The sequence below is a fragment of the Rhinolophus ferrumequinum genome, chromosome 22 (genome assembly GCF_004115265.2).
Source record: "Rhinolophus ferrumequinum isolate MPI-CBG mRhiFer1 chromosome 22, mRhiFer1_v1.p, whole genome shotgun sequence".
NCBI lineage: Eukaryota > Metazoa > Chordata > Mammalia > Chiroptera > Rhinolophidae > Rhinolophus > Rhinolophus ferrumequinum.
Window position 1 is genome coordinate 34,685,386 of NC_046305.1, and position 18,043 is coordinate 34,703,428.

General features: G+C 34.7%; 2 protein-coding genes across 2 annotated transcripts in view; both read left to right on the forward strand.

Annotated features, from left to right (window-relative positions):
- Positions 1-18,043, forward strand: part of SNX7 (sorting nexin 7) — a 79,482-nt gene that overhangs the window by 49,827 nt on the left and 11,612 nt on the right. The window contains exon 8 of the mRNA XM_033091925.1: positions 11,012-11,164. Within this exon, the coding sequence (XP_032947816.1) occupies positions 11,012-11,164 (153 nt within the window). The remainder of the gene's footprint in view (positions 1-11,011; positions 11,165-18,043) is intronic.
- On the forward strand, positions 12,353-13,370 carry LOC117014253 (developmental pluripotency-associated protein 2-like). The gene has a single exon (XM_033091926.1). The coding sequence runs from the start codon at positions 12,576-12,578 to the stop codon at positions 13,368-13,370; it is 795 nt and encodes a 264-aa protein (XP_032947817.1). The 5' UTR covers positions 12,353-12,575.

Here is an 18,043-nt window from a genome sequence, read left to right on the forward strand (position 1 = left end):
AGCAGAGCAGTCTCTGAAAAGTATTTAATATAAGGTCGTAAATCCAATTGCAGAGTTGCATGTGATTTCAACCACAGCTTTGTGTGGCTTTGTTATTTTGGGCTAGTTACTTACGTTCTCCTTGCTTTGGTTTCTTTAACTATAAAAGTTGTGGGTAGTACATTTCCTAGTGTAATTAAATCAACACATGAAAACTCAGCCCAGTGCCTAACCAGGGTTAGATTGCAAATATTTTTATAAACAATATTAGGAGAACTTCCTTTGAAGCATATATTGAAACATATATTTGATATGAAGCATATATTCTTCTAGATCAAAGTTTGGAAAGTGGTATCTTTAATCCTGCTTCTTAAACCTTCACATTGTTAAAAAAATAAAATAAAATAAATGAGGCACCAATTAGCTCAACCTGAATAGTGACTGCTCCCACTTGTCCCACCGAATCACTCCAGGCAATTGAACAGATACTTTAAAATGTATCTGAATTTATACAAACTATCAAAAAGTTGTGTTTGGACTCCATAGAATTATTTTACCCAACCTACACTTAGTATTATACCACTGATCTATACGTGAGGGACATTTTAAGAAGGAGAGGCATGTATCCCTCTATGATAAGCATCAAGAGCACTGACTACAGTTATATTTTTTCTTTATGAGGACTCTGGAGAAAAGTTTCATTTATGTCTCAGCACCAGCAATAGGATTTAATTTCTCCTGAGCCATTAGCTTGTTTTCAGTGTATAACACTTCTTGGGTTTGATACCTGATACTGTTCCACCATTTATCCCACTCTATATTAGTTACTAAATCATTAAGAGCCACCATTCTGACCCACTTCTGCTTGCCAAATACGTTTTGTGTGTATCAAGCTTACCCCTGGCTTTACGTTTTTTCCCTATTTTTATTTCCCCTTTGCACTAAAGTCTTTATCTACTTAATATCTTCGTACAGTAAAATTTTGGAAACCATCTTAAATCTAATAGGGAATAAGAAACATTAATAAATAAGGTAAAGTATTCCAAATCATCTTAAAGATCAACACATTTTTTTTACAACGTATTTGTGACCAAAAAAAAAAAAAAAATGTGTTTTTAGTTATGTGTCTTTTGGAATCCACAAACCCCAGCATGTCTGTTGTGAACTCATACTTGAACTAACTCATGTTAACTGTTACCCAGAGAGTAGTCAAGAGATATTTGAGGGTGAGGTGAAAAAATTGTACTACTTCCAAGATTTTTGCCCATGAAATTTGCTTAGGGAAGTTATTGCATATTAAGGTTTACTGATTTGAAAAAAGAACACACAACCTTACAGTCTTGATGAATAAGGCCTGTGTGTATGCTGGTGGTGGGTGAGGGTGGAAGGAGAGAAAAGACAACGAAAGACTAGAAAAAGAGAGGCAGTGGAACATTGTTATAGATGATTTTCTAAAGAAAGATTGTAAGCTCTGTGTCTTTTTCTAGGAACATTTTTTCCCCCACTATGTTAACTGCAACAGAAAAAGTAACAGATGGATAAGTAAAAAGGTTGGTTTAAAATTCCAGTCATTCCTTCTCAGGATTTAAGAAATTCTACGTACAGTGTCCTGTGGATTTGTGGTTTGGTTTGTGGAGTTCTGCCTACCATAGATGTAATAGTTTAAACAGATGTCCCATACAGGAACTCAAAATAGATTTAATTTCCTTTTAATTTAGCCTTTTTGTTAAGAAGAAATATGTCCTGAGGGTCTCTCTTACATATATCTCTTTCACTCCTGGTCCTGTCTGGGCACTCAATAAATATCTGATTATGTTTAGAGCAATAACACTCTGGGAGTCTGAAGCCTGGACAGGGTTTTGATTCATTGTTACCCAACTTGCGACCTTAATCAGACATAAATTATTCTTTATCTACAAACATGCAGAAATAATGCTTACTTGGGAAAAAAATTTTTTTGAAGATGAATTAATGTTTATAAATCTAAAGTTTGTGTAAAACTTTGGTAAGTTAGAGGAAGAAATTACAAAAGAATAATATATTAGGGAATATATAATGGTATCATAAAACATGTTATTTAAAGTATGAATGGTCCAAATAGTACTTCTAAAAATAAAAAATTATATTTCCACAAAGAATAGAACCAGTAGTTTTTCTTCTAGCACAGTGCCATATTTCTAAATCAACTACATTTTGATTTAGTATATTTCTAGGCTTTAGAGAGGAAGCTTTTCCTGGGGAGTTGAAGAACCTGGGTTCTAGGAAGAATTCACCAAAAAAAAAAAAAGTCACTTAAACCTCAATAAGCCTTACCTTTTCTGGTTAGTAAAATTGGAAAAATAATATTTAACTTATAGTTGTATTGTGAGAATTAAATGAGGTAATATGTGAGATATTGTTTGGTTAAGTACTGAATAAAATAAAAATATTTCATGACAGAAAATTGTATAGGATATGAAGGTCTGTAAAATAAATACGTTTAAATTTTGGCTTTGAAATAATTTTTAACCTCAGTACAACCTAATGGCAATATAGCATGTTTGTTGCTTTTCTAAGCTCAGATTATGTTCTTCAGAAACAAAAACTTATATCTAAAGGGTTAAAAGACCTTGAATTTTTTTAATTGTAAGGAGATACATCATTCTTTTTAAAAAGGTTTGTATTAATAAGACTCGTTGAAGCACCCAGAAAGAAATGAATCCTCTTCAGTCCAATGCGTATTTTTTGTGCCTCTGTTGTGTAGAGGACTCAGAGGTGATCACTACATTTCCTAAAATGGGGCTGTTTAAATAACTGGCTTTCTGTTGCCTCCAGTGTTAAAGAAAATCATGGTTATTTTTTTGAGGATGTTAATGGTGTTGGAGGTGCTGATTTGAAAGGTGATGTGTCAACAACATTTGTGGTATTTTATGACTCAGTTTGTCATTTTTAGAAAATCCGTTGTGTTTTTCTGAACAAGTTATATTTGGATAACAAAATCGGCAGTGGTTTCAGGGAGAGAGGTTTCTATTTTTTAAGAAAAATGTTATTGTGAAATATATAAAAAAGGTACTACTTAGTAATCACACATGTATGCCTGAGCAACATTGTATAATCAAGCATCTAATTTCTTCAGACACATCTTACCTCTCTCACAAATCAGAAAATAATATAATTTTATTGTTAAGAGCCCTCTTATCTCTCCCCTGCAATTTAATTAATACTTGTTAAGAAGAGGTAGCTTGTCAGATTAGAATTGAATTTTTGAATTTTCCATTGTCTTCTGATGGAGTGGCAATCTGAATCTTTATATTATTTTCAAGAACGTTTCAAAATGATAATTTCCCAGCTTTTCTGATTATAAGTGAAATTTTTAGCATTTGAATAAATAGATTGAATGGTTGATTTTATTCCATAAAAGGAAATAATAGAGAAGCCATTTTAAAAAGAAAACAATGAAGATATTTTTAAGTGAGAATAGCTATTATCCTCAAATTGTATTGGTTTGCTCAAAAATTTTGGTGATATGTGTTTTTGGGGTTAGGTACAGACACATTTTAAGTTTCCATAGTAACTAAAAGTATAAAGAAATAAACCTGGGAAAGGCAGTAGGGAAACAAGCCTAGATTCATTACTAGTATTTTCCTTTTCTAAAATTATTCGTTCATTCTACAGATATTATCAAATTCCCACTTAGTGTAAACACTGGGATTATGTGGTTGAAAGCTAGACCATGGCCCTCATAGCAGAGCTTCTGTCCCAACAGTAAAGTACACAGACATACGAATAAAATAATTGCTAGTTCTAATGAATGTTCTAAGGAAATGAATAGAATAGCAAAAAAGAACCTACTTTTTACAAAAATGCTGTTCTGAGAAGTATTATCTAAAGAACTGGTATTTAAACTGAAATTTAAAGAGAACTAACTAGAGGATTTAAAATAAAGAGAATAATTTTTTAAATACCTCACCATTTATTTAAGTCTTCTTTGATATCTCTCAATAAAGTTCAAAAATGTTTTTCCAAAAGGTCTTCTATATCTTTTGATAAATTTATTCCTAAGTACCTTATTTTTTATTTGTACTTATCATAAATTATAAATTTAAAAAATGTGTTTTCTAACTTTTTTTGGCTAGAGTGCAGAAATGCAACTCACTTTAGCATATTTTTCTTGTATCCAGCAGTCTTCTAATTATTTTTAATAATTTGTAGACTCTCTGGGATTTACTCTGTATGAAATTCTATCATGGGTGTATATTGATAGTTTTGTCTAATTTATTCAATCACTATACTTTATATTTCTTTTTTCATATCTTATTGAATTAAGCTGGCTAAAAAATGCATTGTAATGTTATTAGTGATGGGACGTCTTGGTGTTATTCCTGATTCTAAAGTAAATGCTTTCAAGATTTTTTCCATTAGTAATAATATTTGCTCGTGTGTGTGTGTGTGTGTGTGTGTGTGTGTGTGTAATATTATATTTTAAATCAGGTTAAGGCAATCCTTATCTACTCCAGTGTGATCAGAGTTTGATTCATAAGTGAGTGTTGAATTTTACTGTGTGGTTTTCTATATCTGCTAATAAAATTGTAGGATTTGTCTCCATTATGCACTTAATGTGGTGATTTACACTGAGAATTTTTTATTTTAACCATCCTTGGATCCCTGGGGGTAAAATCAACGTAGTCCTAGCTGGATTTGGCTTGCTCAGTTTCTTTAGTGCTTTTTTTTAAAAAATCCGTATTTCTGAAGAAGAATGATTTGTTATCATGTTGTAAACTCCAAACACAATTCTTTTTGTTAAATATACCTCAATAAAGCTGGGGGTAGTGGGGGAGAATGATTTGTAATTACCATTGCTTGTACCCAAAATGTCAGTTTTGGGATCAAGGTCATGCTAGCCTCATAAATTTCTACACGCTAGACTAATTTGTGTGAGATTGCCATTATTCGTTAATGTAGAAATAATCTCTTCCTGTAATGCATTAGAATCAGACCCTTATAAGCTGATTAGATATTATGGGCTAGGTCATGATATTGGAGAGACTCTAAATGTTAATTATGCTGCCTGCTTGGCCTCAGCGCTGTACTTGTAAATAAAGATGGTCACGGGGTGAGGAGAAGGGGCACGTACTTGTCACCAGTTCTAGATTATAATATCAGGGATAAATGATGAAGGATGGGTGATGAGTCAGCAAAGATGGTTCTTTCTTAGAGAGGTAAGCGAAATTCCCCCTAGACTGCTGTTTAGCAGCGATGGATTGAAAAAAGTTTGACTGATATTTCTTCTATCATCCTGGCAGCTATTCCTGCAGAAATAGATTGGGAGAAGCTGCTTTCTCAATCTGTAATTTTTATAAATGACGCTTTGACAAAACTGTTGGTAATCATGGCAATTAACTCCTCTAGAATTATCATGCCAAGTTTATTAATTATTTATTAAATATATAGTTCAGCAGTCAAGCAAATTTGCTTCTAACACATACTTTTACGTTGTGTGTAGTTTAACATTTTTACCAAACGCGTTTAATTTCTTTGATATAGGAAAGTTGGAATACATACCCCAGTAGTCTGAAGGAGACCCATCAGTGGCCCATGTAAACTCAAAAGCTTTATAAGGTCTCCCGTTTGAAATTTTCATGTGAATATCATTACTCCATAATATATTTGTGTTTATGTTAACTTAAGAATATTTTTATTTGGTCTTTGTGAAATATCTGTAACAAGTTATGCCATGTTTATTCCTGACCTTGGTGATCGTTAGGCTGTCACTCAGTATTAATGTAGATATAAGAATCCCAATTTTAGAGACATACATTAAGCCGTTACATATTGACGTCATCATGAAATTATATCATAATTGCGAGGACTTCCTGATGTTGAGTAAAGATTTTCCTCCATAAAATCAGTATGCAAATAATTGAATGAGAAAAGAAGGAAAATATTTCACATGGGGGCTCTGTGCCTAGCCTGATTGTTGGCGCACAGTGAGTGCTCAACAAATAGTTGTTAAATGACCTAATATGTTTTCTAAAAACTAATCATTAATATCTGAGAAATAAGAAAAACTAAAGACCTACAAAAATGTTTGGAAATATAGTGGGTTGTCTTAAGTTGCTGAACAGAATTGTCAGTTACCAGAAATGTACTCTACAGTATCTTCAGAGTCAGGGGAATAATGTCAATTTGCATTTTTTATTTTAGGATTTTATCATTCCATAATTAACAAGATACCGATATTTCTTGGATTAGAGTAGAATAATTTATTGAGGTAACATAACGCCCCAGTTCCTTAAAATGGAGGTAATTTCTGGGCCTTTTGATCCTGCCCGTGTAATTTGGAGAAGGGCCTGATGGAATGGCCTTGCATAGACTTTCTGGCCTCGACATTGTCCAGTCTGGCCACCATTACTCTCAGTCCCGGTGGGAATTTGGGGGAGCTCTACCCTGTGGCTGTTGTTCCTTTCTTATGCAGGGCCTCAATAAAGATTTCCTAACATACAAACAAGTGAGTAGGAAGATTCCATCAGGACATTTCTGAGACCCTGACAATGACCTTTCATAATTACTTTTGAGTACCACTCTAACCCTAACATGTGCTGACTGCTTAAGTCCCAGGTACTTTGCTAACACATTGTTCAAGACGATTCTAAGAAGTAGATTCTTTTTTTTCCTCATCATTTTATAGATGAGGAAGCTGCAGCCATCAAGGAACTGAACTTGTCTAAATCACGCAATGTGGGACTTGAGAGCCCAGGCTCTAGGTCGCTGACTTCTATACAAAGGATGCCAAAAAAATGTATACACATTTTAAGAAAGGTAAAAACTGTATTAAAATTTCAATACTCAAAATATACCAATAAAAAAGATGACTACAAGTCATATGTATACATTTTTTGGCACCCCCTGGTATGTGTCTGGTTACGAAATTTTTAAAGTTCAGGAAACAAAAATAATTTATTAACACCGTCAGGCCACTGTCATTTTATTAGAACAAATGTTTTAACAGTTTTCACATGAGCCACATCACTATTTTTTTGTTCTAGAGGGAATTCTAAGGCAGTTTAAGCATAGTCAAAATATGAGGTTAAAAGCCTGGATAATGAAGAACAGTCTCACCCAAAAGATCAGAACTGCACAGCAACTACTCTGAGATGCAAAGAACTTCTCTGGGTAGTTGGCTTATAGTTTTACTTCTCTTTCTCAGATAAATAGCTCTAATTTTTCATTATTTAAAATACTCGGCTGCGCTTACATGTTAATTGGTATGGCCATATTACCTCCCAACTTGCCCAATTACTATGGCAGTACTGTGGCAAAGTCACTTTGGAAGTTTCACATCTTAAGGGTGATCCAGACTCCTGTTGACCTCCAAAAACTGTTTGATACCCTGTATGCATCTGAGTAGTTTTGAATGTTTACATAGAAGTACCTGACCCTGCAAGACTATTGCCGTTGCCTTCAGGCTTTCATTCCTTGTCTCACCCTACCACACCTGTTCTTCCAGTTAACTTTATCAGCAATACATACTTTTCTCCCCATGCCCATACATAATCAGTTACCAAACCCTACTCATTCTGCCTCCCAGCATTTTAATCTCTCTCTTCTCAGTACCTGGCATCAGGAAGCTGACTGTTACTACTGTATCCGCCCCGCTACCTTAAGCTCCTTCAGTGATGCCATTTGTCTTCTATGAAAATCCAAACACCTGCATGGAAACCCCTTTAGGACCTGGCAACTGCCTGTCTCTCCCCCCTCATCTTTTGCTGTTCCCCTACTCACACAGTAGGTGTCAGCCGTAATGAACCACCTGTAATTTTTCAGAAACTTCAAAGTAAGCATGCTTCTAGGACTGCACACCTGCTATCTGCTTTACATGAAATGTCCTTCATATTTTCTTTATCCAGTAGCTTTTTTATTTCTTCCCTTCAGCATGAGTCCTTGAGGGCAAGGCCATTTCTTTACCCTCCATCACAGATCCTAACACAGACTAGATGGCTGCTGAGTGAATGCTGCTGGATGAGTGAGTGGAAATGAACCTAACCCTCTTTATCATTTTTCATTGTTGTTTCCATAGTTCCAATGCAAATTAACTGGTTCCCTTCCTTCCCCTCCTCCTTCTTTTCTCTTTTAAGCATTTGTACTTATCTCTGACTCAGGAATCTATCCAAAATAGAGCTCTGCCCTGGTCAAAAACTTTCCCTGGCTTACCATTTTCTGCAGAATCCATTTACTGCTCAACATCATTTACACTCTCTAGTGGTCAGTCTTCATTCAGCCTATCCAGCTGCATTTCCCTTGTTCCTCCTTACCCCTGTGACCATTCTTTGGTCACACTGCACACTGGTCACACTGGTCACATACCATCTCTGTGGTTTTGTTTATGCCATACCCTCATCCAGGTGTTCCCTTGTCCCAGTCCCTGTCTACTGTATTGACACTCAAAGCATCCCCTACCCCAGTCAGAATTAGTCCTGCATGGTGATTGTGGTGGTAGTGATATATAACTTTCTATACCACTTGCATTTTTTTCTCCAGTATAATATAGATCACATTCTGCTTTGTGTTACAGCCGTTGCTTTTGGTTTTATTTTTGCATATCCTAACAAGTTACAAACTCCTTGAGGTAAGAGCTGAATCAGTTCAACCTGAGAGCCACAGGCCAGCTAGCTTGGTGCTGCTCAGTCAGTGTGGACAGAGCATATGTTTGACTCAGGCAGACCTTGGCTTGACTCTCTATTATGCCACAAAAAGCTATGTGACTTCTTTCATTTTTTTCTCCCAGTTTCCCAGATTGTAAAAGGAAGATAATATCAAATTTGCAACATTATTATGCAGATTGAATAAAATAATGTATCTGAAGTGTTTAGCTTAATGCAGCGGCCCATTGCAGAAATGCAACAAATGGTCATTGTTATTAGTATTGTTACTGGTACTATACTCCTAGTAGGGACTCACTGCTGGAGAAGGACACTGTTTTGTTCGCCTGAACTCTTAGTATTAATGGTCTTCATTTAACTGTGTAGCTAGTTTCTAGCTGTATACAACTGAAACTAGAAGTTACCCATTAGCCTTGCTCTTAAATATAAATCTTTTTTTAATAGCTTATGATCTTTTATTACTTATTCTGGTATTATAACATTTTAGTGGGAAAAAAGAAGTTGCTTCTTCTTCAATGTTTCCACCAACAAAGGGCCAAATAGCTTCCAGTATTTGTGAAAATTATTATGCAAGCATTAATCCTTCTTAACTTGCTTCTCCCATGCTATTTTTGCAGTAGAGAACATAGAGAATTCCATGTAGAGAGAATTTCCTGGTTTTAGAGGTACAGACACCGCTGTGTAGTTAGAGGGGCATGAAGCACAAGAGGAGCTTCTTTGGCCTGCTAGGTTTCTAACTCAGCTGAGTCTCCCACTTCAGTTAACTTTTATCAAGAATTTATATTCAGAGGTTGGATGACACCATGTGAATGCATAATTCCTTGTACCAAAAAACTTGCTAAAATTGAAGTGAACTATGGGAAAGGACATCGACTAATATTATGCTTTTGTAAATTGTTAGGAAAGATATAGTCCAGATCACTCTTAATTTGAATTAGGTGTTTTGTGCTTATTAGCAATTAGAATTTCTTAGAATTAAATTATGGGAAGATGATTCAGTGTGGGGAAATATCTAATATCTCTTTTCTCATTTTCCAACTAAGATAATGATAAAATGACCAAAGAAAGAAAAACATACTCAGATATAACTGCAAAAAAATGTTAAGAATTGATCATACTTAAAGCATTTACATCATCTTCCACACTGGTGAAAATAGAGTAAGAAATAGCACCAAAAATTGACTTAAGACCTAGACCCTGGCCGAGAAATGGCATATTTCCAGAGACCAAAATACTGGCAGTGGATAGGGAATCAGCTTTAGTTTTACCAACTGGTAGTGATGATTATGTGATGGTAGTTGTGGTGGTGGTGGTGATGGTGGTGGTTATGGTGGTGGTAGTGATATATAATACTTAGTAGGCAAATTGTCAGGCACAAATCAATTGCTGTTATTATCTCATGTGATTTTTATAAAAATCCCTGTGTGATAAGTATTTTTATATCCATTATTATTTTTATATCCATTTTGCAGATGAAGAAACTAGGGCTTCAACAGGTACTTTGCCCAATGTCACATAGCTTGTAAAGACAGAAGTGGGAGTTAAACTGGGGTTAGTGGAATTTATCATCAGTCTTCCTAATTCTACTACTGTGCTGATAAGGCTACGAAACTTCTTTCTCTCCTAGAAAAATACTTAATAAATATATGCTGAATATAAATAAAGTTAAGTGTCTGTAAAATATGTATATCTATGTAAAGATTTATATAAATATAAATATGCCAAATATAAAACAATAGATTGATGGATTATATGCTCGAAGGTTGGTAGGGGAGGTGGGGAGGAGGTATAAATTGTCACACTAAGCCTCTTGCATGGCACATGAAATAGGTGTCAGGTATCTTGAGATACAAACCTGCCTCTGTTACCAGCTATCTGAGTGAAATTTGGTGAATTGATTCCTTTGGCCTTCAGATTGGACTACATAATCCATATAGAAATTATAACATGCCAGTTAATGTAGCAATCTGCTAAAAACAAATGAAAAATGAGGACCAGGAATGCGAAGCTAAAGTGAATGAAACCATATCTTTTAACATAAACAATTTCACCACAAACAGTAGTGGTAATGAGAGTGTTAGTGCACAAGAATTTTGAGATAACTTATAGTTCAATTTCCTTCATTTTATAAATAGTGAAAATGAAGCCCAAAGTTTGATAGAGTTGGCCAGAGACAATGGTAATTGGTGGCAGACCTTAGAACTCTACTCAACATCTCTGACTGAAGCCAGTGTTCTTCTTACTTTAACTAGTCTGTACACACAGTAAATACTGATGACTTTTCAAAACAATTATTCTTAAACTGTTTTGTTATAATGTTCAGCTTAGATTCAGTGATTTCACTTACGGACAAGAATACATAAATCTTTCTCTCTCTTTGTGATGTAATTCAGCTTACAGAAGAGATTGGAAAACTTGAAGATAAAGTGGAATGTGCTAATAATGCCCTGAAAGCAGATTGGGAAAGATGGAAACAAAATATGCAAAATGATATCAAGTCAGCATTTACAGATATGGCTGAGGAGAATATCCACTATTATGAACAGGTAATTAGTAATATTTGATATTGCTTCACTTTTTAAAATGTTATCTTCTCTTTTACTTTCTATCTGTCTATGTCTGTTAAGGAACCAAGTGTCACATTCAAAAGCCTCTTGGTGGTTTGATGCCAATGGAGATGCCAGTTAATACAGTAATGCTAAACCCACCCATTGAAACAAATGTGTTTACATGGAGGAAAGATGGTGAGATTTCCTTCTTACATAGCATGCTTCAAGTGCCTAATTTGAGCAGAGCTTAATGGGAGAAAGAATCATGCTACCATTTTGTTTTGTTTGTTTTCCCCTCAGTTTTTGTTTTGGAAGGATTTTAATTCTTCAAAAGCACTTGATATTGCTTCTTTTTGATTCTCCTGTTTTATTTCCTTTTCCTCTCCCTTTCCTATGTAATAAGGGTTTGCAAAATGAGGAAAGAAACAGTGGTGTGAATGAGCAGAAAATCAGTTCACGTCTTGTCTCTTATGTCCCCACCTTGCCTTTTATTGCTATCAAAACATCAACAAAGGAGCATGCTGTTCCTTTTTTTTTTTATGTTTTCAAATTATTTTTTTTACAAATAACAGTTCCTTAAAGTAATTTTTTTCAATGAATTTTATACTGTCACTTTCTTCTTCTAGCATATGCTAAACATTTTTTAGGAGGTATTTGTTAAACATACATCTTTAAACTTATCTTTGGCTGAATTAATGAATATATGAAATTGATACATTTGGAAAATTATTTTGTGCTTTATAATCTATAGTGCTTGTAAGTTTAAAGGCACTTTAAAGTAAAACATTGTATATTTTGAAAGTTTAGATAACTGACATTGATATCTTCATTCAACGAGAGTTCCTTGAGCCCCTGTTACCACCAGACACTGGGCCCTGGGGAGACCACAGGTTGCAAGGCAGACACAGTCCCTTTCTCATGTGGTTACAGTCAGTTAGGAAAACAATTAAAACAAAAGACTACAATACAGTATAATAAGTGCCAGGACAGAAAGACATTGCAGGGGCATCTAATCTAATGCAGAAGGAATGAGGAAGGTTCTTCACAAGCTGTGTTTAAGCTGACACTGAATGATGAATAAAAGGTAGTCAGTCAGATAAAGATGTGAGAAACAGAGTTCCAAGCAAAGAAAACAAATGTACAAAACCCTAGAAATGAGAGAGAACATGTTCAAATAACTGAGATTCTTTTTTAGAGGATGAAGGAGGTAGCATTGAATTGAAGTGAGGCTTACAGGGGAGGAAAAAGATTTCCTCAGCCCTCTTAGAGTTACTGGATAGGTCTGAAAATTAAACTGCAAAGATCGATTAACAGGAGAAAACAATTAAAACCATACAGAGGTTAAAAGGAGTAAACTGCAGGTATCCTTAACTGGGCTGGCTTTGCTGTTCTCTGAGTGTTCCTGGGAATGGCAAATTCAAATTTTGATACCAGCGAAAAGGATTACCTTGAGGTTGAATTAGAGGAAGAAAGTGTTATTCTCACATTGGTTCCAGTTAGTGAGGAACCTAATGAAGAACATCAAATGGAACCAAGCATTTCTTCAATCTCAGAAGACAACCTGAAGAGTCCTAAGACAGATGATGAAGTTTATCTTCCTCAAACGAGTGAACAGTTCAAAGCTTGTCCAAAACCAATGCTCCCCTCACCAACCATTTTGCCTTCAATTAATAAAGTGCATTGGGACACTTTGCGGAACTGGTGCAAACAATTTAATTTGAGTACTGATGGCAAGAATATAGACGTTTATCTGAGGCTCAAGGAACATGCTTACTCTGAAGAAAAACAAAACATTCCTGAAATACTACAGGAGTCAAGTTCAAAGAAATGCAAGATGGTGACCAAGAAAGCAAGGAGTAAGAAAAGTTGTAAGATGAGTGAGAGAGAGCAAATGACCAATAGCGTTGAAGTGATAACTTCAGTTCATGAAGCCATGTTGGCAGCATGGGCAAGACTTGCTGCAAGAGCCGTTCAACCTAAGGCTATGAATTCATGTCCCATTCCTACTGCTGCTGAGAACTTTCTGCTGCAAACGTCTGGTGTCAGGTGGTGTGTGGTCCATGGCAGACCTCTCTTGGCAGACAGAGAGGGCTGGGTTCGCCTGCAGTTCTATGCAGGTCAGGCGTGGGTGCCTGACCCTCCTAAGAAGATGATCTCTCTCTTCCTGTTGCCGGCCTGCACTTTCCCCAGACCTAGAAGATAATATGTTATGCCCCGATTGTGTTAAGAGGAATAAGAGGATGATGGAAAGATTAACTACAATGAAGAAGTAGAAGCAACCTGGTTTGAACACAACCACATCGTTACTTTTGGATAGGCCATGTCTTAATAAAGAAAAAATGGTGGATAGAGAGCTCACAGATACACTGATTTGTGTCCCAATGATTGCTGTGCTCTGTCCTGGCCATCCTCAGTGTTGCCTGATGCCTGGAGTACAGATGTGAATGTCTGGATTCTGTACTTGAGGTCTGCCAAAAAGTGACTGCCATTCAGGTATTTAGCTATAACGTATAGAATATAAGTTGGTTTTCTTTTAATTAATAGATTTTTTTAAGCAGTTTTAGATTTTCAGAAAAAATTGAGCAAGAACTAGAGTTCCCAAACACTGGTCCCTGCACTCCCCCATTTTCCCTACTGTCAACATCCTGCACAGAGGGGTACATTTGTTGAACGTACATTGACACTTCATTATCAACAAAAGCCCATAGTTTACATTAGGGTCCACTCTTTTTTTTTTTTCTTCTTTATTTTATTTTTTAATTTATTGGGGTTACAATTGTTAGTAAAATTACATAGATTTCAGGTGTGCAATTCTATATCACATCATCCATAAATCACACTGTGTGTTCACCACCCAGAGTCAGCTCCCCTTCCATCACCATACATTTGATCCCCCTCACCCTCATCCCCCACCCCCCAACCCCCTTACCCTCTGGTAACCACCAAATTACGTTCCACTCTTTATGTTTTACATTCTATGGGTTTTGAGAACTATATGACATAACCACCATTATAGTGTCATACAAAATAGCTTCACTGCCCTAAAAATTATGTGCTCCACCTATTTAATCCCTGACACACTTTCTGTATCCATAGCTTTGCCTTTTCCAGAATGTCATACAGTTGGAATCATACAGATTGACTTCTTTCAGAGCAATGTAAATTTAGGATTCCTTCATATCTTTTCATGGCTCGATAGCCCACTTCTTTTTCTGTTTTTGTTTTAAATTAAAGTTTATTGGGGTGACAATTGTTGGTAAAGTTACATAGGTTTCAGGTGTACAATTCTGTAATACATAATCTATATATCACATTGTGTGTTCACCACCCAGAGTCAGTTCTCTTTCCATCACCGTATATTTGATCCCTTAGCCCACAATTTTTTTTTTTTTTAGCAGTGAATACTCCATTGTCTGGATGTACCATAATTTGTTTATCCATTCACATATTGAAGGCCATCTTGGTTGCTTCCAAGTTTTGGCAATTATGAATAAAGCTGCTATAAACAAAACAAAACAAAACAAACAAACAAAAAAAACCATACAAATTGTTTTAATGTAAGTTCTTTGTGACACCACAGCCTTCATGAGGAAATGCAGACCAGAAGACCTGAGTATTTTTATGCTAGGTTTCAGAAAGAGTGAGTAGTCATATAGAATTATGACAGGCGAAGGAGTATGAGTATAGAGGGAGGATATACTGAGGGCATCACTCACCTGAGGTTTTTATACCCTGCTTTAGGCGATTAGCATTGGGGGAAGATCAAAGAAGACCTTCTTGCTTCTGCCTCTCAGACTTCCTCAGATTAAAATAACATGACAAGATGCCATATTTTGGGGTACCGTGTCCTGAACCTCATTAGGCTGAAGAGGGCCTCATATGTTTAGTCTTTTATCTTTCGTTCTAAGGGAAATGGGAAATGCCACAGAAGAGTTTTCAGCAAGGAAGTGATAATATCTTTCAGACTTGCCTTTTAGAAAGATCACCCTTGTCATATGTGGGTCAGAGTGGAATAAAGGGGAACGTGATGAGACTAGTTAGGAGACAAAGATAGAGATGCGAACTGACCTGGGGTTTCATAGCAGTGGGCTAGAGATTGGTGGACATATTCAGGTGATTTTTTTTTTTTTTTAGTAGGTGGGATTGGAAAGATCATTTTCTATCTCTCCTTTAATTTCTCATTCTACATTAACAACCTTAAGTAAATTCAAGTATCTAAAAGGAATTTCCCATAAATCTCAGATTTTAAAAAGATTTACAACATATCTGTTGAATAAAGCACCTTTACCACCATAGGTTTTATTACCATTCAACTGTTTGAACCCACAGAAATAACTTTACCTTCCCTTTATAATAGAACCTGTCCACAATGACATTACAGGATTATTGTGACAATCTGATGAAATAATCTATTAATAAATGCGTTGAAAATTAGAAAATGTAATAAATCACAAGTGAATATGATTATGAAACATATATTACGATTTAAAAATCACATGACAACTGGCATCTACGTACCTTATTTTCCTTTAAATGATGAAGTCTTCCAAACTTATTTATGTTAGGACTTTTTATATTTTAAGAGAAAATGTTTATAGCCATTCTTAGAACTCTAACAGAAATATTTCGGTTTTGACTGTACCTCTCACATAAATACATATTTCTGTCATTCTCATGGATTGAATTCCATTTGTACAAATACTGGTATCTTAGATATAATTAAATTAGCATTACTGTGCTATATTGCCATATTACAAATTTTGTTCTTCACAGCAATTTATATCAGTATGTTATATTTTTAATGCTTTCCTTCAGGTTAATTATACTTCTAAATGTTACTGAGTATGCATCAAGTGTACTGCAGCTTGGATATATAAATTTGCAGGAATCATTGATTGTCTTTATTATAACTTCAAAAGACCCCTGCAGCTCTAGTTATTTGTTGTTTTTTTTCCTGAATGAATAACTTTTAACTGATTTAGCACATCAGTCCAAGCATAATCAGGAATTTGGAGCTCTTAAATAATCAAGACTTCCTAATTAGCACACAGACTGTATGGCCTGAAACAGTAATAGTTTGCTGTTATCTGTTAACTTCAGAATATCTCAGATACACAGGAAAGTGAAGTGTTCCAGAATCTTTCCATTCCCTTTTTAAATTTCATCACATTCTTATGGAGATACTTCTTTTTTCATCAACATTTGCAAAACTAAATCCCCAAAGGGCCTTGTGTCTAGTGTGATAGATGAAATAGGGTATAAACATTTGCCTTTGGACTTATCTTTTATGAAGTGCAATGGTCACAGCTTGTTTATAACAAAATTTAAATATCAAAATGGTAGAGGATAATCAGATTATAAATATAAGGTAGAGGTCTATATCAGAAGCCAATTATTGTCATATTGAAATATACTTAGATGTGTGAATTTAGTTGGAGACAGTTAACACCAAATATAAAACTACAAATAAACTTTACTAGAGAAAATGAGGTTATTCCCATTTTGTCCTGAGAAAATGAGGTTAACACCAAATATAAAACTACAAATAAACTTCACTAGAGAAAATGAGGTTATTCCCAGTTAACACCAAATATAAAACTACAAATAAACTTTACTAGAGAAAATGAGGTTATTCCCAATAATTAAGAACAAGTTTATTGAGTCGTTTTTCGAAAAACAAGAATAATGAAACAATAAAACTCAAAATCCAGTTGAACATGGGTGAATAATTTCAACGTACACTGGTACTCAAATAACCAAATAAATTATTTCCTGCTTTGATACGAATGGATGCTACAATCATAAAGTGACATGTTGGATAAGATGCATGGACATTTTCTAATTGTTCCTTGGTAGGTACAGAAGAGTATCTGTTTTTGTTGTTATTGATGGTGATGATAGTGATGATGATTATGATGATGGTGAAGAGATTTGAAAGGAAGTGATTCTTAGTAAGTGTTACAAATTGAAAGAATATACTCTTTGAAAGTTTAACTATAATAGCATAATCATCAAAGGATTACATAATATTAATTGTTGCTAAATAAAACAGTTTGTAGTTAAATGAACAATACTTAAAGTAATATAACGTTTCTTTTCACAGTTTATTTTAGAATTATTACTTAATGTATGGAAGTTCCTGTTTCATAGCCTTATTTTTCTGGTTATAAAATTAATACATGCATGCTAGAAATAAACAACAACAACAACAGCTAAGTACACTGACATATAAGGAAGCAATAAAGAACGTCCATAACCTTTTCTCCTAGAGACTAGTACATTTAAACTCAATTATAGAAAACAATTTGCGATGTTCAGATGTAAATATTTTAAAATTTCTATATGGCCTTTCTGAATGTATCAACATAAAAATATATGGTTATGTATTTTGTATCATGATAATTATAGTGGATATATATTATTTTGAGTGCCGTATTTTTCACTTGTTTAAATACTTTTCCATATAATACATCATGTTAATATACCTTTATTAGTGAAGAGAATTAATAATAGTTGAGCATTTGTTATTTTCTTGCTCTCATAAATAGTACTATTAAAATAATTATGAATATTAGACTTTTAAAACTTAGGATTTTAAGAAATAGCTAGGTCAGAGGTCGCTTCATTTCAAATGCTATCAGTCTTATTTAAGAATGTCAGTTGGCTCATGTAAAAATCATTCATTTAAGATTCTATTAGCGTCAAATCCCTGTGGTAAGCACTATGGAGCATCCAAATTCAAATTCAAATTTTGTTATTAGGAGGTTACAGTTTATTAGGGAAGAATAATAGCATATGTATTTTTCACTTGATTAATACAGCTTTACAGTGTAATATTTTTTTAATGGGGGAATACTTAAATTAGTTTTATTTACC

Excerpts from the sequence above, each read along its gene's own strand:
- LOC117014253 (XM_033091926.1), top strand. The coding sequence starts at position 12,576 with ATGGCAAATTCAAATTTTGATACCAGCGAAAAGGATTACCTTGAGGTT.